Source organism: Lepidochelys kempii, chromosome 8, assembly GCF_965140265.1.
Source record: "Lepidochelys kempii isolate rLepKem1 chromosome 8, rLepKem1.hap2, whole genome shotgun sequence".
Taxonomy (NCBI): Eukaryota; Metazoa; Chordata; order Testudines; family Cheloniidae; genus Lepidochelys; species Lepidochelys kempii.
In genome coordinates, this window is record NC_133263.1 from 44604044 (window position 1) to 44619033 (window position 14990).

Here is a 14990-nt window from a genome sequence, read left to right on the forward strand (position 1 = left end):
ATGAATAAAAAACAAAAGAAAATGTGTTCCAGCTTGTCAAAACCAGGTACACACGCAACTCCATTCAGTGATCAATCCTGGGAAATGTCAGCCCCAAAGGTGTGAAAATTCTTGACAATTATCTTATGAGAAAATGAGATTCTGATGGAGATTGTCTTGCAACCTTAACTATAGCACATGCACTTCAAGGGTGCACTATGGACTTGTAAGGCAAGGCCAGATAGATAAGCTTCTTGGTGTAGGGACCAGTTCCTTAGTGGGCTTTCTGCTCAAAGTCCTGGAGGTTCCAGGAACCAGTGTGTCTGTGGTTAGATCTAGGAAAGCTCCACAAGTTCCTGGGGTAGGGATACAGGAGTTGACATGGGGGTTGGGTCTGTGAAATAGATAAACTCATGTTTGTGCACCCTTGTGCATGACATAACCAAAATCTCTTCACCAGCCCTAAGAACATTAATCAGTCTGATCTCCCCACTTTTCTCATAGGGTTATTCTGGGTTTAAATGTGAGTTTGGCAGCCACAGTGCCTGTGGGCAAGTGAAATGCAAGAAAGGGGAGCAATGCATCCAGACATCCTCTGGGCCCCGATGTTACTGCCCAAAGCTCTCAGCTGGCACGGCATGCCAGACTGGTACAGGCTGTGCCAGTGCGCCGTGCCAGAATGGTGGAAGCTGCTATCCCAGGACTCAGCCACCTTACTACTACTGCCAGTGTCCAGATCAGTCTGAAGGCAGCCAGTGTGAACACTCAGTGCGCCCCAGCCAACAGCCTCTGGGCTGTCTGGGCCAACACTGTGCAGAAAGAGCAAAAGATGGCTACTGCGACGAGGACTGTAACACGCACGCCTGCCAGTGGGATGGAGGTGACTGTTCCCTGACAGTGGAGGATCCCTGGGCCAAATGCTCTTCCTCGCTGAACTGCTGGCAGCACTTCAATGGCCAGTGCGACGAGCTCTGTAACACACCCGAGTGCCTTTTCGACAACTTCAGGTGTCAGCAGAATAGCAAGCTATGCAAGTAAGGCCTGCTCCTGACTGCTGAGATCTCTGTAACTAACACAAAGTTCTCGCTAGTGCTTCTAACAGCTTGAATGCTTGGCCTGTGCTGCCTCTCCCCCCGCAGCCCTGGGAAGGGCGCGTGTTCTCTGCACCCTCGCTAGGCCCTCCGCATCAAAGAACTCTCCCTCTCTCATCCGTTTTTCAGCTTTCTTTGGAAATAACTTTTGGAAGATGTGTGTTTACGGGCAAAGTTACATAGTCTGCTCAGTGACACCGCATGCAAAGCAGCTTACTGAACATAGTGCAAAGTCTGCACCTCTCTCCTACTTCCCAAAGAAACTCAAACTAGAGCAAACCCCTCCAACCAGAGCAGAGTGTTTCTTGAGGTCCTGGGGAAAATGAACTTATAGGTGTCTTTTCGTGTTCTGACTCCTACCCCATACAAACTTGGCACAGGAGTGAGACCCACAGCTGAACTCCTGGGGTGCTCCTTTCTAATCACTAGCAGGCAGCAGGTGCTGCAGCTTTGCCATGGTAACCAGTCGCTTGATCCCTATGCTGGGTGCAGGACCGTTTACTGGACTGAGCAATTCTCTCCCTTTAACGAAACCAGATGACCTACAGGTATTACATCTCCTCCACCCACTCAGAACCAGAGTTGGGGCCAGCTTCACCCCAGAGGTGAAATACCTTACCCGATATGCCACAGCCCCTCCAGTCGTCTCCTCAATCTGAACCCAGACTGGAGTTGATTAGCTAGTGGGGAAAGGTTTGTATCCTCTTCTGCAGGCCCCAGACTAGAGGTATAATGAAACACTGGTGTGCTGCTGTTTGTAACCCCATGCCCCTCTCCTAGGTATGATAAGTACTGTGCAGATCACTATGCAGACAGGCGCTGTGACCAGGGCTGTAACAGTGAGGAGTGTGGCTGGGATGGCCTGGACTGCGCTGGTGACAAAGCTGAGAAACTGGCAGAAGGGACCCTTATTATTGTGGTATTGATGCCCCCCGATCAGCTGCTCAGTGATGCCCGCAGTTTCCTGCGGACTTTAGGATCCCTTCTTCATACCAACCTGAGAATAAAACTGGACTCACAGGGAAACCCCATGGTGTACCCGTACTATGGGGAGAGCCTGGCATCACGGAGTCGGCGATCGCTCTCGGGCACTCGCAAGCCCAGAGAACTTGAACAGGAGGTCATTGGGTGAGTGAATTCCTTTGTGCATCACTAGTGAGACTGTATTGATAGGTACTGTGGGTGTGAGGTGTGCTCAGATGTATGCAGTATTTGTGGCCTAAAATATGTCTATGTTCTGCCACAGGAGAAGTATAAAACTATGGAGATTGTTGGAGATCTAAATACAATGCTAGGCTGGAAGAATTAACCTGGGAGACTAAATTTTAACTTAGGGATGCACCATTTAGAAGGACCAATTCTCTCTTCCTTTGCTTACTTCTCTGCACTTTAATTCTGTTCCTGCAGCACAAAGGTGTTCCTGGAAATTGACAATCGCCAATGTATTGAAGATTCAGACCAGTGCTTTAAGAGCACAGAAGCCGCTGCAGCTCTCTTAGCAGCTCAGGCCATCAAGGGCATGCTGCCCTACCCCTTTGTGTCTGTCCAAAGTAAGTAACGTTGGAAGAGATGGGGGATATGTCTGGCTCATGAAAGAAGTAAATGCTTGATTTAATGTATGAAATGGCACGTTTTAATTGTTGATTAGCACTTCAACACCTGCCTGCACCTTACTGTTCAAATACAGCTTCTTGAATCCTGCAAAAAACTTAGTCATATTGCGGGCTAATTTACTGACCCCCCCCCCCCTTACAGGTATGTGTGGCCATTATGTGCATGTGTGGTACACTTCATGTGATGAATTTTTTTTACATTTTATAGTGTGGAGTGTAAAACGAGTTGTAAAATGCATATGTGGAGGTGATAAGTTGCAGAGCCTTGTGAGAGATTTGTCACACACCTTTGACCATCACATCTGTCTGCTAGAACTCATTCAAACATTCCAACCCCCCTGAGCTGATATTTAAATAGGCGCCTTTAATAAAAATTCAGCCTGCCAGAAATTTCCTCTTCTCCAAATCAGAATTTCCCTAGATTCCACCAGAACCTGAGCCCTAGTTACAAGATTCAGCACTTGACCAGAAACAACTTCTTTATACCTAGTAGTGTTGTGACTTTAAAATCTGATCTCTCAAACTTGATTTGGGAATAGATATCTTGAACCAGATGAGCAAAGAACAGGATCTTTTTAAAAAGAACAGGATCTTCGTCAAAACAACTGAGTGCACCTATTGAAGATCTTGTTCATGAAGCCGTGTGCAGCTTGTTCATGAACTCCAAGCAGTGTTACACTTCTTCAGAATTTGCTTTCTGCAGCCCTACAACCTTTTAAAACGCACTCTGAAAAACATATAACAAAGGCTAGACGATAGAATGAAAGTGCTGTGTTCATTGTACAGTTATACTGGCTTGTCAGAACTTACTGTGCATAGCCAGAGTCTGAACTTCCTAAGGCCTTGGCGTCCTTTGTTCTAAACCCACTGTGAAGTAGAGAAAAATCACTGCCTTCATGAAGAAGGAAACCCTATGTACAAAAAGAGCAAAGGAGGATTGAAGGCTGCTCTCCAAAAAAGCACTTACCTTGCTGTATTTTAATTGGGATTTTTAGGTGAACCATGGCTACCAAAGAAAACCCAGTTGCTTTACCTACTTGCTGTGGCAGCTGTGATCATCCTTTTCATCCTGTTGTTGGGTGTGCTTGTGGCAAAGAGAAAGCGCAAGCATGGCTCCCTCTGGCTTCCGGAGGGTTTTGTTCTACGCCGGGACCCCAGTAACCACAAGCGCAGAGAGCCAGTTGGGGAAGATGCAGTTGGACTGAAGTAAGTCTCTACTGGGTCATTGAATGCCTTTATGCTAATGCATGCTAGGTTTTTGGGAGCCAACCAAACCACCATGTAGTGCATAAGTCCCTAATTAAAGGTACTTAAAACTTTGGGGGGTGGGGTGAATTTACATGTCAGTCTAAAATTTCTCATGCTTTTTCTCTGTTCAGATGTTCAGGTGAGATGGTCTTTCATTTGATAACTCATATAATGTCACAGATGGAAGTCCCAGCCCATGGATAAATTTAAAACTAGATTGCATAAAGCACCAGAAAACCCACTGTAGGTAACAGTCTTGCACTACACTCTAGGGGATAAACTAGATGTTACCTATCAGGGTTGGTGTCTGACTCTGTGAATTTTAAATCATGAAGCGTGATTGTGCATCAACAAAAAAAATCATAGCCTAGCCCCTATTCTGGCCTTTTCCAAATGGCATGAATAACTGAGGAAAGTCTTATTCTGTGTGGCTTCTCTGTGCACCATAATCCCTGCTTACAAGCCCCATGTGGGTTTTAGGCCCTCGGCCTTAAAAGTGCTTGCTTTTACCTCCCAAAATGGAAGAAACATGTCACGTTCTCAGTGGGCAAGAAATGAACAGTGCAAGATCCTTCCCTGCACACTGGGTATTGACATGGTGCGTGGAAGCGATTGTGACTCATCTGTTGCAGGAGTATCCATATCTGGGCAAATGGCTCATAAGAGCTCAGTCGGTAGTCAGCAGGGTAGTTCACACTGCTGCAGGAGACCTGCACCACCTTCAGATCTGAAGTTAAATCTGCATTCATCCCATTTTACATCCTACCCCTCATAAGGGCCACTCTGGATTCCACCAGGTCTCCAGCCTGCTTGCTGCAGGACAATTTCTGAGATCTCATCCCTGGCTAGATGGCAAAAAGCCTTTACCAGTCTCCAGTTCAATGGAAGTCTGTTATGCAAGGCTATGGATGCCACCTTTGCAAGGGTGATTAAATCAGATGTAAAGAGTGTTTAAAGTTTATCTAGGAGAGTATTTCCCACTTAGCAGGTCAGGCTCCCTCTGTCCCAGTCATGTTATTCTCCATACTACCAGGTCCACAGTCCTCCCTGCCTCATCCATCTGGGCAGTCTCTGACACAGTCCTTTTCAATCCACCTTCTCCTAAGGGGGTAATATCTTCTTACACAGCCCTCCTCATGGCATCAACAGGAAGCCCTTTGCCTCCTTTTGGCCATGGGCCTCCCATGTTCCTTCCCTTGCTTAGCCGCTTCCCCGGGGCCAGTCTTGACGCCACAGCTGAGGTCCGGACACTCCCTTCGCAGGTGCACCTGTTGCTCACAGGCCCAACACGCCCATCCCTTCCTTGTTCTCCCCACAGGTGGGGCTCTCCTGGGTCCTACCTTCCTCCTGTTCTCTGGGTGAGGTTTCAGTCCCCTATCCCTGTAGGGGCACTCTGCCTTCCAGTGTACTTGTTGCCCACAGGCATAGAATCCTCCTAGCCTCCTGTTCCAGGTGCCTTGCATCCCCTCTTGCTCCGTGCAGTTTCTATGGACTCCCCTTCGCAACAACTTGAATAGGTTCAGCTGCTGCTCTGCTAACTGGGTCATAGGTCTGCAGGTACTCTTGTGCCTCCCATTGTCTCTGTTGGGTTTCGAGTACCTGGAGCAGCAGGACTTGAAGCTGCCCTTGCTGCTTTTTGGCCCCTTTTCGCAGGGGCATGGACTTTGAAGTCCAGTCTAGGAGGGTATATAAGCCCTAAGCAAAACATGCTTCCACATATTGCATCTCCATTGTGTCTCCACCTCCACTGTCTCTCAAATAGTCTCTGCAATCTCTGTGATGGGCAATTGTCCCCGCAGCCTCTATCCTTCCCTTATATCAGGGGTGACCATCTGCCCACATTCTCCACCACGTGTGACAGGGTGTGACTCACCAGTCTGACACCGCCTGCTGGCCGTCCCAGGGATCAGCACTGCTAGCCAGTGTGCCCTCTTTCTGTGGTGCCTCACATACTGTCACTTCTGCTTCTGGACCCATGTCGCTCCAAGGACCACGGCATCCTCTTCAGGACACAGCCCTCCGGTTGTGCCATACACTGTGCTCCCCATTCTGGGGGACAGTACCACAGTTTGACTGTCCAGCCACTTCCTCAGTGGCGAGTGGGGGAGGGACCCACTACTCCAATTCCCCACCCAGGGACCCTATAGATGGCAGTCACATGCTGCATCCCTTCCAACCTCTTAGTCTACTTCCCTGGCCACTTCCCCGCAGCCCAGCACTATCTTCGTCCTTACCTCAGGGCCTCAGCAGGCTAGCAGTCAGCCAGGAGCTTGCTCTCACTCCCCTTATCTTGTCCAAAGTGCTAGCTTTTTTTCCTCCTGCAAGGCAGCCAATTCTCCCTCCTTGAGCTCCAGGGAGCAACTGAACTTGCTTTCTGCCCTGCAGCTCTTCTTATATGGGCCTGTCCGGCCCTGATTGGCTGCTTTCTGAACAGCCCCTCTCCTATTGTCTGCTTTCCACACAGCCTCCCTAGGGCTCCATTAACCCCTTACCAGCCAGTGTGAGGCAGATGCCCCGTCACACATACACACAACTAGTTAAATTTAGAGTGTTAGTGATCCCGCTCTCACTTTGTCAGTCTGCAATGTGACACACATTCTCCCATTTATTTAGGAATCTGTCTGTTCAAGCTACAGAGGGTAATTTGACTGACTGCAGTCCCAGCGAGCACTGGACTGGCAATGGAGGACCTCTGCCTAAGAGAGCAAAGGTAAGAGGTGCTAGGCATTGAACACTGCCTTCTAACCACTGAGACTCTTCTTGTTCTACCTGGGATAAGGTTTGGTACTTCTGTAACATGCCCCTCCCACAAAATACCCCCTTAATCCTGAACATCTAAAAACCTTCTAAAAGTTAACACTGTCCAAACCGCAAATCTTAAAATCAGGGTAACTGCTCCAGTGCAGAACAGGAACAAAATCACTTCATGCCAGAGCCCCTTCCTGTACAGACCTCCAGACTCTAAAGGAGAAAAGAGAAGCTTTGGCAATGCTAATCTCTTTGTAAATCCAGGTCAGTTCTTGCACAGTGGGAACTTCAACTTCAAGAATGCCACGCTGTGTAAATGGAGACGCTTGTTTTAAAAACCAGTGTTGAAAGTGTCTGCTGCTATTTGACTGGGTTTTGAAATAAACTTTTATTTTCCCTGTGCAGGCTGAAGACCAAGCTTTGCTGTCAGATGGAGAGGAGCAGGTAGATCAGCGCCAGTGGACACAGCAACATCTAGAAGCAGCTGACATCTGTAGGACCCCATCTCTAGCCCTTACACCACCGCAGGAGGATCAGGAAGTGGATGGGCTGGATGTCAATGTCAGAGGTCCAGGTCAGTCTGGAGTAAACTGTAGCACTATGAAAAGAGAACTCTCCCCGGGGCTCCTGCCAGCTTCTCCCAACATTAGAACAACCACACCTAAAACAGTGAGAACTTGTAGTCCTCATGCAGGGTAAAGATGCAGAACATGCAGAGACACCAGCAAAATTACACAAAGTTTGACCAAGAGCTAAGGCTAGAGAGAGAGAGACCTACTATGCAGTCTAGAAAAAAGACTCCGGGAAGACAGACTCGTGGTCTGCATTGCTTGGAGTATAGCGTGAAATAAAGGAAGGGAATTGACGGTATCAGAAAATGGTAGGACAAGGAACAATACATAAAGACAGTCTAGAAAGTCCATTAAGGCACTAAAACTCCCAGAGGCGGTGGTCAAGGTACCATTGCAGCAGAGATGAAGGATGAATTGCTATCCTGGAAATAACCAAGAGTGGTGGCGCTGGAACCCTTTAATAGTGGGGGTGCTAAAAGCCAGCCCCCTTACCCCTGTCGGCGTGCTCTCCCCGGCTGGGGCTGGGAGCAGTGCCGTGTCTCCAGGAGGTGGGGGACCCGGACAGGGGTAAGGGAGCAAAGGCTGGGGACGGGCACAGGGCCAGGAGTGGAGCCCTGGGCATGGGGCCTGCAGCCAGGACCCTGCATGTGGGGCCAGTAGCAGAGCCCCAGCTGTGGGGTCAGCGGCCAGGACCCTGGGAGCAGAGCCCCAGGAGCTATGTGCGTGGGCACAGGGCCAGTGGCCAGGGAGCGGGGCCAGCACCCCAAGAGCAGAGCCCTGGGAGGGGGACCCCAGGCACATGGCCAGCAGCCGGGAAGCAGGGCTGGCAGCCGGGACCCAAGCCCTGGGCTGGGGAGTGGAGGCCTGGGTGTGGGGCTACTGGCCCCACGTAACACCTGGGGGTGCTGTAGCATCCCCTGCACCCCTAGTTTCTGCGCCTATGACCAAGAGCTCATCTAGTCTGGTAGCGGTGTTACTGCACTGATCTGTGCCAGCAGTTGCTGAGAGGCTGTTGAGCAGGGTTATACTCCACAAGAGCATGTAGTCTGCGTAGAAGTTGGGGGGAGGATTTCCTTCTGACATTAGAGCATGAGTTTATACCATTAATCTGCACAAACAAGAAGACATCTACTTAACAAGCAGCCTTGGTCAGCTGTGTGTATATGACATTCTGCTGTCTCCTAGGGACAGAGGAATAATATTACAGCTGATACTGTAGTGGTCTTATGTTCTCTGATATGTCCTCACCTTGAGAACTGAGATCAGTTTTGGTCACCATAACTCAGACAGCCCTTGTGACTTTCATCTTTTCTGTTACTGGCAGTCTCCTAACTAGAGCATCAAGTGATCACTTAAGTTTAGGAAGAAACTTTCCCCTTATGCTCCAGTATTTCCCGGTTGACTAGATGCACTGGGAGTGTTCTGCTGGCCTTTGAAGTGGTTAGTTGAAGCTCTCTCATCAGCTTGCATGGCCCTGTGTGATCTGTTCTATGCTGAAGTGATTCCTGGGAGCAAGAGAATTGGCTCTGACTTTTATTCTGGCTAGTACAGCACTAAAGATCATTTTCATTCGTATACTGTAATATCTGCGGCATGTTCTGGGACGTTCTTACTCAGGGCCTGGTCCAGTTTTCTCATCCAAATGTATGGAAATCTTTTCATCAATTGTAATGATTATTGGATCCCCCTTCTTTTATTGCTGTTGTAACATCATCATATTTCCTTTCTGACCCCCGTGATAGCTACTAAGTGGGAAACAGTTATGAGCAGGAAAGTTTCCTTGGTGAGCATGGGGCCTAAACAATCAGATTCTGCAGTCTCTAAGCTTTCATTTGAACTAAGTTCCTAGCCCTGTGGTTGGGAAGAAAGCCTTCCAAATGTGAACAGCATAACACAGCGCGAACAGGTAAAAGGGAGCTGCATGCACCGACGTGGAAGGAAGGGATTGTCACTGGCCCAGTGCAAGTGCACAGAAGGAGAGGATCTATGGTGCTAGGAACAGGCACAATCTGCTTTCCTTTGCTGTTATGCAGGTGTTACCATTCAAACTTCTCTTCTGTTGCAGATGGGTGCACTCCACTCATGTTGGCATCTCTCCGTGTGGGCAGCTCTGACGAAGATGAAGAAATGGAAGATTCTTCAGCAAATATAATAACAGACTTGATTTATCAAGGTGCCAACCTGCAAGCCCAAACAGACCGTACTGGGGAGATGGCACTGCATTTAGCAGCCCGCTATTCAAGAGCAGATGCAGCAAAACGCTTACTAGACGCTGGTGCTGATGCTAATGCACGAGACAACATGGGCCGGTCTCCCCTTCATGCAGCTGTGGCAGCCGATGCACAGGGTGTCTTCCAGGTAAACCATTTAAGGAATCCCTTTTAGGACACTAGCTGAGATAGTGGCGTTAGGCAACTGCAATGCATGGCACATCTGCCTGCCCACCCAGAAGGATGCATCTGGGCATGTACTGTGTCCTTGGCCATGCTGCTCTCAGACTGTGAGCAATGCATTGGACCAAGGGTAAAAGGATGAAGGTTCTTTGTAGGTCTAGTTTTTTCTGATATTAGTAACTCAGGATTCCACACACACGTAATTATGTTGCACGTAATTATTCAGTTTTCACTTGCTTTTTTGTTAATATCTTGCCTATTCTGAGTCCTCATATTTCAGCCCTGATATTGCTACATGAATACAACATTTCTCTGAAGTTTCTCATTAATTCTCAGTCTTATTTCTTAATGGAATTGAAAAATCACCCTTCCCCTGTGCCTCAGATCCTGATCCGTAACAGAGTGACGGACCTGGATGTGCGGATGAACGATGGCACAACCCCACTAATTCTGGCTGCCCGACTGGCTGTGGAAGGAATGGTGGCCGAGCTGATCAACTGTCAGGCTGATGTCAATGCAGTGGATGATCATGGTATTGCGGGGCCTTGGGGGTTGAGGGCTTCTGTATTCAGACCATTTCTCAGGGTGTAGAATGGGAACAAAGCGCTAAAACCTGCACTGTTGATAACACTGGAGCTAGAAGAATAAACAGGGTAGAGGGTATCCTGTACAGGTGGGTTTTGTAGTGATTAAGTGCAGCACACTGCAGAATGACTGGCCAACATAGGGTGGGTTGTTTGGAGATGCCTGAAATGTATGGAGGAGAGTTGTGCGGGGGGACAGTGGTGACGGTTGTGCTGAGACTTTCTGCAGCATCTCACAAGCGTACAGAACATGAGACTCCTAGAGAGACTGTCCCATTGCATGTAGTGAGATGGAGTCTCATGGGAGGTTGGACTGAGACTTTCTGCAACGCGCCTGGCGGTTCTGGGTGTCATGGAGGGAGCCTGCTAGGACTTTCTGCAGCTTTGTGGGGACAGATGGGTGTATCACAGGTGGTCATACCAAGGTGTAGCACATCATGGAGGCTGCAGGGCTGACTACTGTACTGGGAAGATTTGTAGGTTGCCAGGCTCAGCTGTTCCCTGGGCATGCTGTATTACACCTCTCCCACTTTGCTCATTGGTTTATTGCTGAAGGGACTGAATTTCCCCATAGGTAAATCTGCTCTTCACTGGGCTGCTGCTGTTAACAATGTGGAGGCAACATTAGTGCTGCTGAAAAACGGAGCCAACAGAGACATGCAGGACAACAAGGTACAGCTGTGTATGCTCAGTAGGGGTGTCCCTTCACACATGGTCTGCACCGCTGGTCACTCAGCCCCGTCTCTCTCCAACTAGCTCCATGCTTTGCAGCTGGGCTGTTGCCGTTGGAAATGATTTAGGCCAAGATTTTTCAAAACTAGGTGCTTGAAGCAAGGCTTCTAAATCTACACTTAGGAATTAAGTGACCTGACTCTTCAAAAGTGCCATGTACCCAGAAGCTCTTATTGGCCTCAAGTCCCACTTCTCACTCCCCCTTAGCCAGGACTCAGACTGGTTCACAGGTGAGCCCAGGTCTCCCACATTCCAGTAGTGTCTAACGACAGGCCATTCTTTCAGCTGGGGGCTCATTTCTTTCCCACACAAGCCTTTGCTGACTGTATTCTTGTTTGGTTCCCTTCTCACTCCCCTGTTTCCAATGCAGGGAGTTTATTTCTCCCATAGTTCACTGAGCAGTCCCTCCTGAAGCCGTGCTGGCTAGTTCCTCTCAGTGGAATTGTAGTGCATTTTGTGTGTGGAGTATTCCAACTCTGTTCCCCACTCACAGATTGCAGTTCCTCCTATTGCCCCTTGCTCAGTCGACATTGTTTCCCCTAGATCCACAGTAATCACAAAAGCTATTGAGATGTCTCCTCTTTGTGTTTTCAGGAGGAGACACCGCTTTTCCTGGCAGCACGGGAAGGGAGTTTTGAAGCAGCTAAAATCCTGTTGGACCATTTTGCCAATCGAGACATCACAGACCACATGGATCGCCTTCCCCGAGATGTGGCACAGGACCGGATGCACCATGACATTGTGCACCTTCTGAATGAGTACAACCTGACCCATAGCCCTTCTGGGCATCCTGGCACCATGCTGAGCTCAGCCCTCTCGCCAGTGATCTGTGGCCCAAATAGATCCTTCCTCAATTTGAAACATGCTTCCTTAAGCAAGAAGCCAAGAAAAACAAGTGCCAAGGGCCTGGTGCCCACCAATCTCTCCAAGGATGCAAAGAGGAAGGGGAAGAAATCTGTGAGTGAAAGCAAGGGGCATTTTTCTGAGAGCTCAGTGACCCTCTCACCAGTTGATTCCCTGGAATCCCCCCATGCTTTTGTATCTGAACCAACACCGTCTCCCGTGATGCCATCACCAGGGGTTTTACCTTCGTCCCCACACACGCAGCACACTGCCACATCAGTACAGGCTGCACACACCATGTCCTTCTCCAACCTCCATGAGCAGCAGCCCCTGGGATGTGGATCCAGCACTATGCTTCCTTCAGTCAGCCAGCTGCTTTCTCAGCACAGAATCACCCCTCCAAACTGTGGGCTCGATCGGCTCAGGCCGGTTAACATTTCTGCTGAATGGATGAGTCGTATGGAAATGAATGAATCACAGTATAATGAGATGTTTGGCATGGTCCCCCAGGTAGTGCATTCTCACCCCAGCATGCCTCAGCAGAGTGGCATGATTCAAACGGATGTGAAGCACGGCGGAGTCTCCAGAGTGTCACTGCCACCTATTATGACTTTCCAGCTGGTTCCCAAAGGTGGCATAAACCAGCAGGCAATGCCCCAGCAGGCACAGGTAAACTGTGCTCAGAATATAGCTGGTCCTCTTAGTTCCATGTACCAGGTACCAGATCTAGCTCAGTTGCCAAGTGCCTCCTTTCCCATGGCAGTGATTCCTCAGCAGGATGGACAAGTAGCTCAGACAAACCTCCCAGCCTATCACCAGTTTCAGAGCTCAGTGGGAAAGTACCCCACTCCGCCATCTCAGCACAGCTACTCCTCCTCTGCCACAGAGAGGACTCCCAGCCATACCAGGCACTTGCCAGGGGAACACCCATATCTGACTCCATCACCTGAGTCACCTGATCAATGGTCAAGCTCGTCCCCACACTCTGCCTCAGATTGGTCTGATGTGGCCACCAGCCCCAGCCTCGGCAGCAACCAGCGAGGGCCTGCAGCACATATGTCAGAGCAGCAGCGGAGCAACATGCAGGTTTATGCCTGAAGAGGTTAAAATGGCTGCTGAAGCTGAGCTGACTGCGGTTCCCATGACAGTCACCCAGGATGGAAATGAAGAACCATTTTAGTGTTCAAAAGTCTGAATGCGCCCATCCACCACCCGCCTTCCGTTGGAAGAACTGTGATTGCTGTAGGTTTTACGCTTCCCGAATCAGAGAAGCTGGGGATGGGGAAGATGTGTTGGCCCACCTCTAGCCAGTTCCCCAGGGACTAGTGCGTGATTGCTCTCTATATGATATTCTCTAGACTTTGTCCAGTCTGCTTTTAAACTTATTCCGCCACTTTCTTTGAGAGACTGTTGCTCAGCTTAATCCTTCTTCTGGTTACAGCTTCCTCATAGTCAACCTCAAATAACTGTAATTTTACCCTATTGCTCTTCTGACACCCCCTTGGTACCATCCCAGATTCTTCCCTTTTCCCCACAACTACTGGTTCTGACTGTGATCTGAGCTGTCACCCTCCCATGGCTCCCCTAGACCAATGTCCTGAACTCCTCCTGTCCATTAACCAAATCGCCGCCATAGACATGAGGACAACTGTCTAGAGCCACCTCCCGCCACTGCCTAGCTCTTCCCTAATGCAGTGCCTAGGCCCTCCTGAACCCTTGCCTACAGGAGTGCTTGTACAATGTTGACTCTTCCAGCAGGCAGCCCCTGACTTATTCTCAGACAAGTCTACATGGCATTCTCCTCCTCTGAATACCTGGTCAGACTTCTACCTCAGCTTCTACCCTCCATGCTCCCACCTTGCACAGACAAGTCAGACCCCTCCTTCACACTACTCTGCCGTGAATGCCAGGGCTCAGGGCCGGCCCACAGAGGCACCTTTTCTCAAAGAGGAAACTGCCCAGAAAAGAAGCCGTAGTTCAGGAAAACCCTCAGCTTAAGCATGAGGAAGTTTCCTGACCCCACACCAAAAATTCCTGATCCCATTACACAGTATCACAGCTAAGAGTCAAATGTGTTTGACTGTGGTGCTCTCGAGTCCTGCAGGTTGGGTGCTGTGTCTCTCTGTGCTGTATCATGAGGTGGCTAGGTTGTAATCATGTATATGCAGCATTTTTGTCCTTTTGTACCATTCACCTGTGTTAATGTGACCCTCAATCCTGGGGATAGGGCATATTGACCCTTTTATGCCCTTTGGAGGTGATCAGAACAGCCTAATATAGTGCTGTCCACTAGAAGGCAAGAATGCTAGAGTCTTCTTCCTAGGCTTTAGTTAGTTGCACCTCATCTAAAATTGGAAGTTGGTTAAGTTGGAGACCAAATAGTTCAGAAACCATCATCTGAAACATCTGAGCAGATGGATTCATTGATTCTGCAATATGCTTCAGCACATACCAAAACTGCACACTTGTGATGCTGTTGCCCGTGTGATCCCACAAGACAAGTAGGAATTATACTGCAGCTTCCTCTAAATTTTTAGTGGGTTTGCAAAACCCAGCTTTCATCGAGCCTTAACTGGACAACAGAGCTGCTTCTCCTCTTGTCCAGATCTCTGTACTGCCCTGTGAGAACACTTCCCTGCAGGGTTCTGGACAAGTCAAGGGTAGAAGTGTAAATTCCTAGAAGTCGCATTAATTCTACCTCTTCAGGAGATCCCTGCAAATGAACATTCCAAAGAGATTTTTGAGCACTATTTTGCTGCCAACAAAAGATAGGGAGTCTGCTCCTCTCTGAGCAGCAGTTACTGCACATTTTACCAGGTACAGTATTTCGAGTGATACTTTTGTCCTAGTAAAGTTAGGAGCACAATGCATTTTCTTTTGATTTTTGACTCAAAGGTACATGAAGGCAGGGCCCTGGCAGGAATCATTCCGTGGGCCACCTTTCTGGGCTGAAGTTGCTGATTCTTTTGTTTAATGCTTTTTGACGCACACAGCCTCTCTTCCCCGCCCACACTGAGGTGTGTACTGTGAAGGAGATAGAACTCAGCCTTTTGGGGGCTTGGGACTGAAATAATCAAGGATTGCTTAAATAAATGCCAAAGAAACCAAGGGCTTTTGCCTTTTAGCCCTAAATAACCCCAAGTGCCTTTTAAACTTTGGCAGCCATTTCAAGACAGGTATGTTCTTT

General features: G+C 48.9%; 1 protein-coding gene across 2 annotated transcripts in view; it reads left to right on the forward strand.

Annotated features, from left to right (window-relative positions):
- Positions 1-14529, forward strand: part of NOTCH2 (notch receptor 2) — a 134143-nt gene extending 119614 nt beyond the window's left edge. Inside the window, exons 24-33 of one of the 2 annotated variants that reach the window (XM_073356269.1) lie at positions 484-1013; positions 1851-2198; positions 2478-2620; positions 3679-3889; positions 6545-6641; positions 7085-7253; positions 9317-9609; positions 10029-10176; positions 10803-10900; positions 11555-14529. In XM_073356269.1, coding sequence (XP_073212370.1) covers positions 484-1013; positions 1851-2198; positions 2478-2620; positions 3679-3889; positions 6545-6641; positions 7085-7253; positions 9317-9609; positions 10029-10176; positions 10803-10900; positions 11555-12901 — 3384 coding nt within the window. In that variant the 3' untranslated portion in view covers positions 12902-14529. Of the gene's footprint in view, positions 1-483; positions 1014-1850; positions 2199-2477; positions 2621-3678; positions 3890-6544; positions 6642-7084; positions 7254-9316; positions 9610-10028; positions 10177-10802; positions 10901-11554 lie in introns of those variants that run through there. The other variant, XM_073356270.1, reaches the window with a different exon arrangement.
- The last annotated feature ends 461 nt before the right edge of the window (positions 14530-14990 follow it).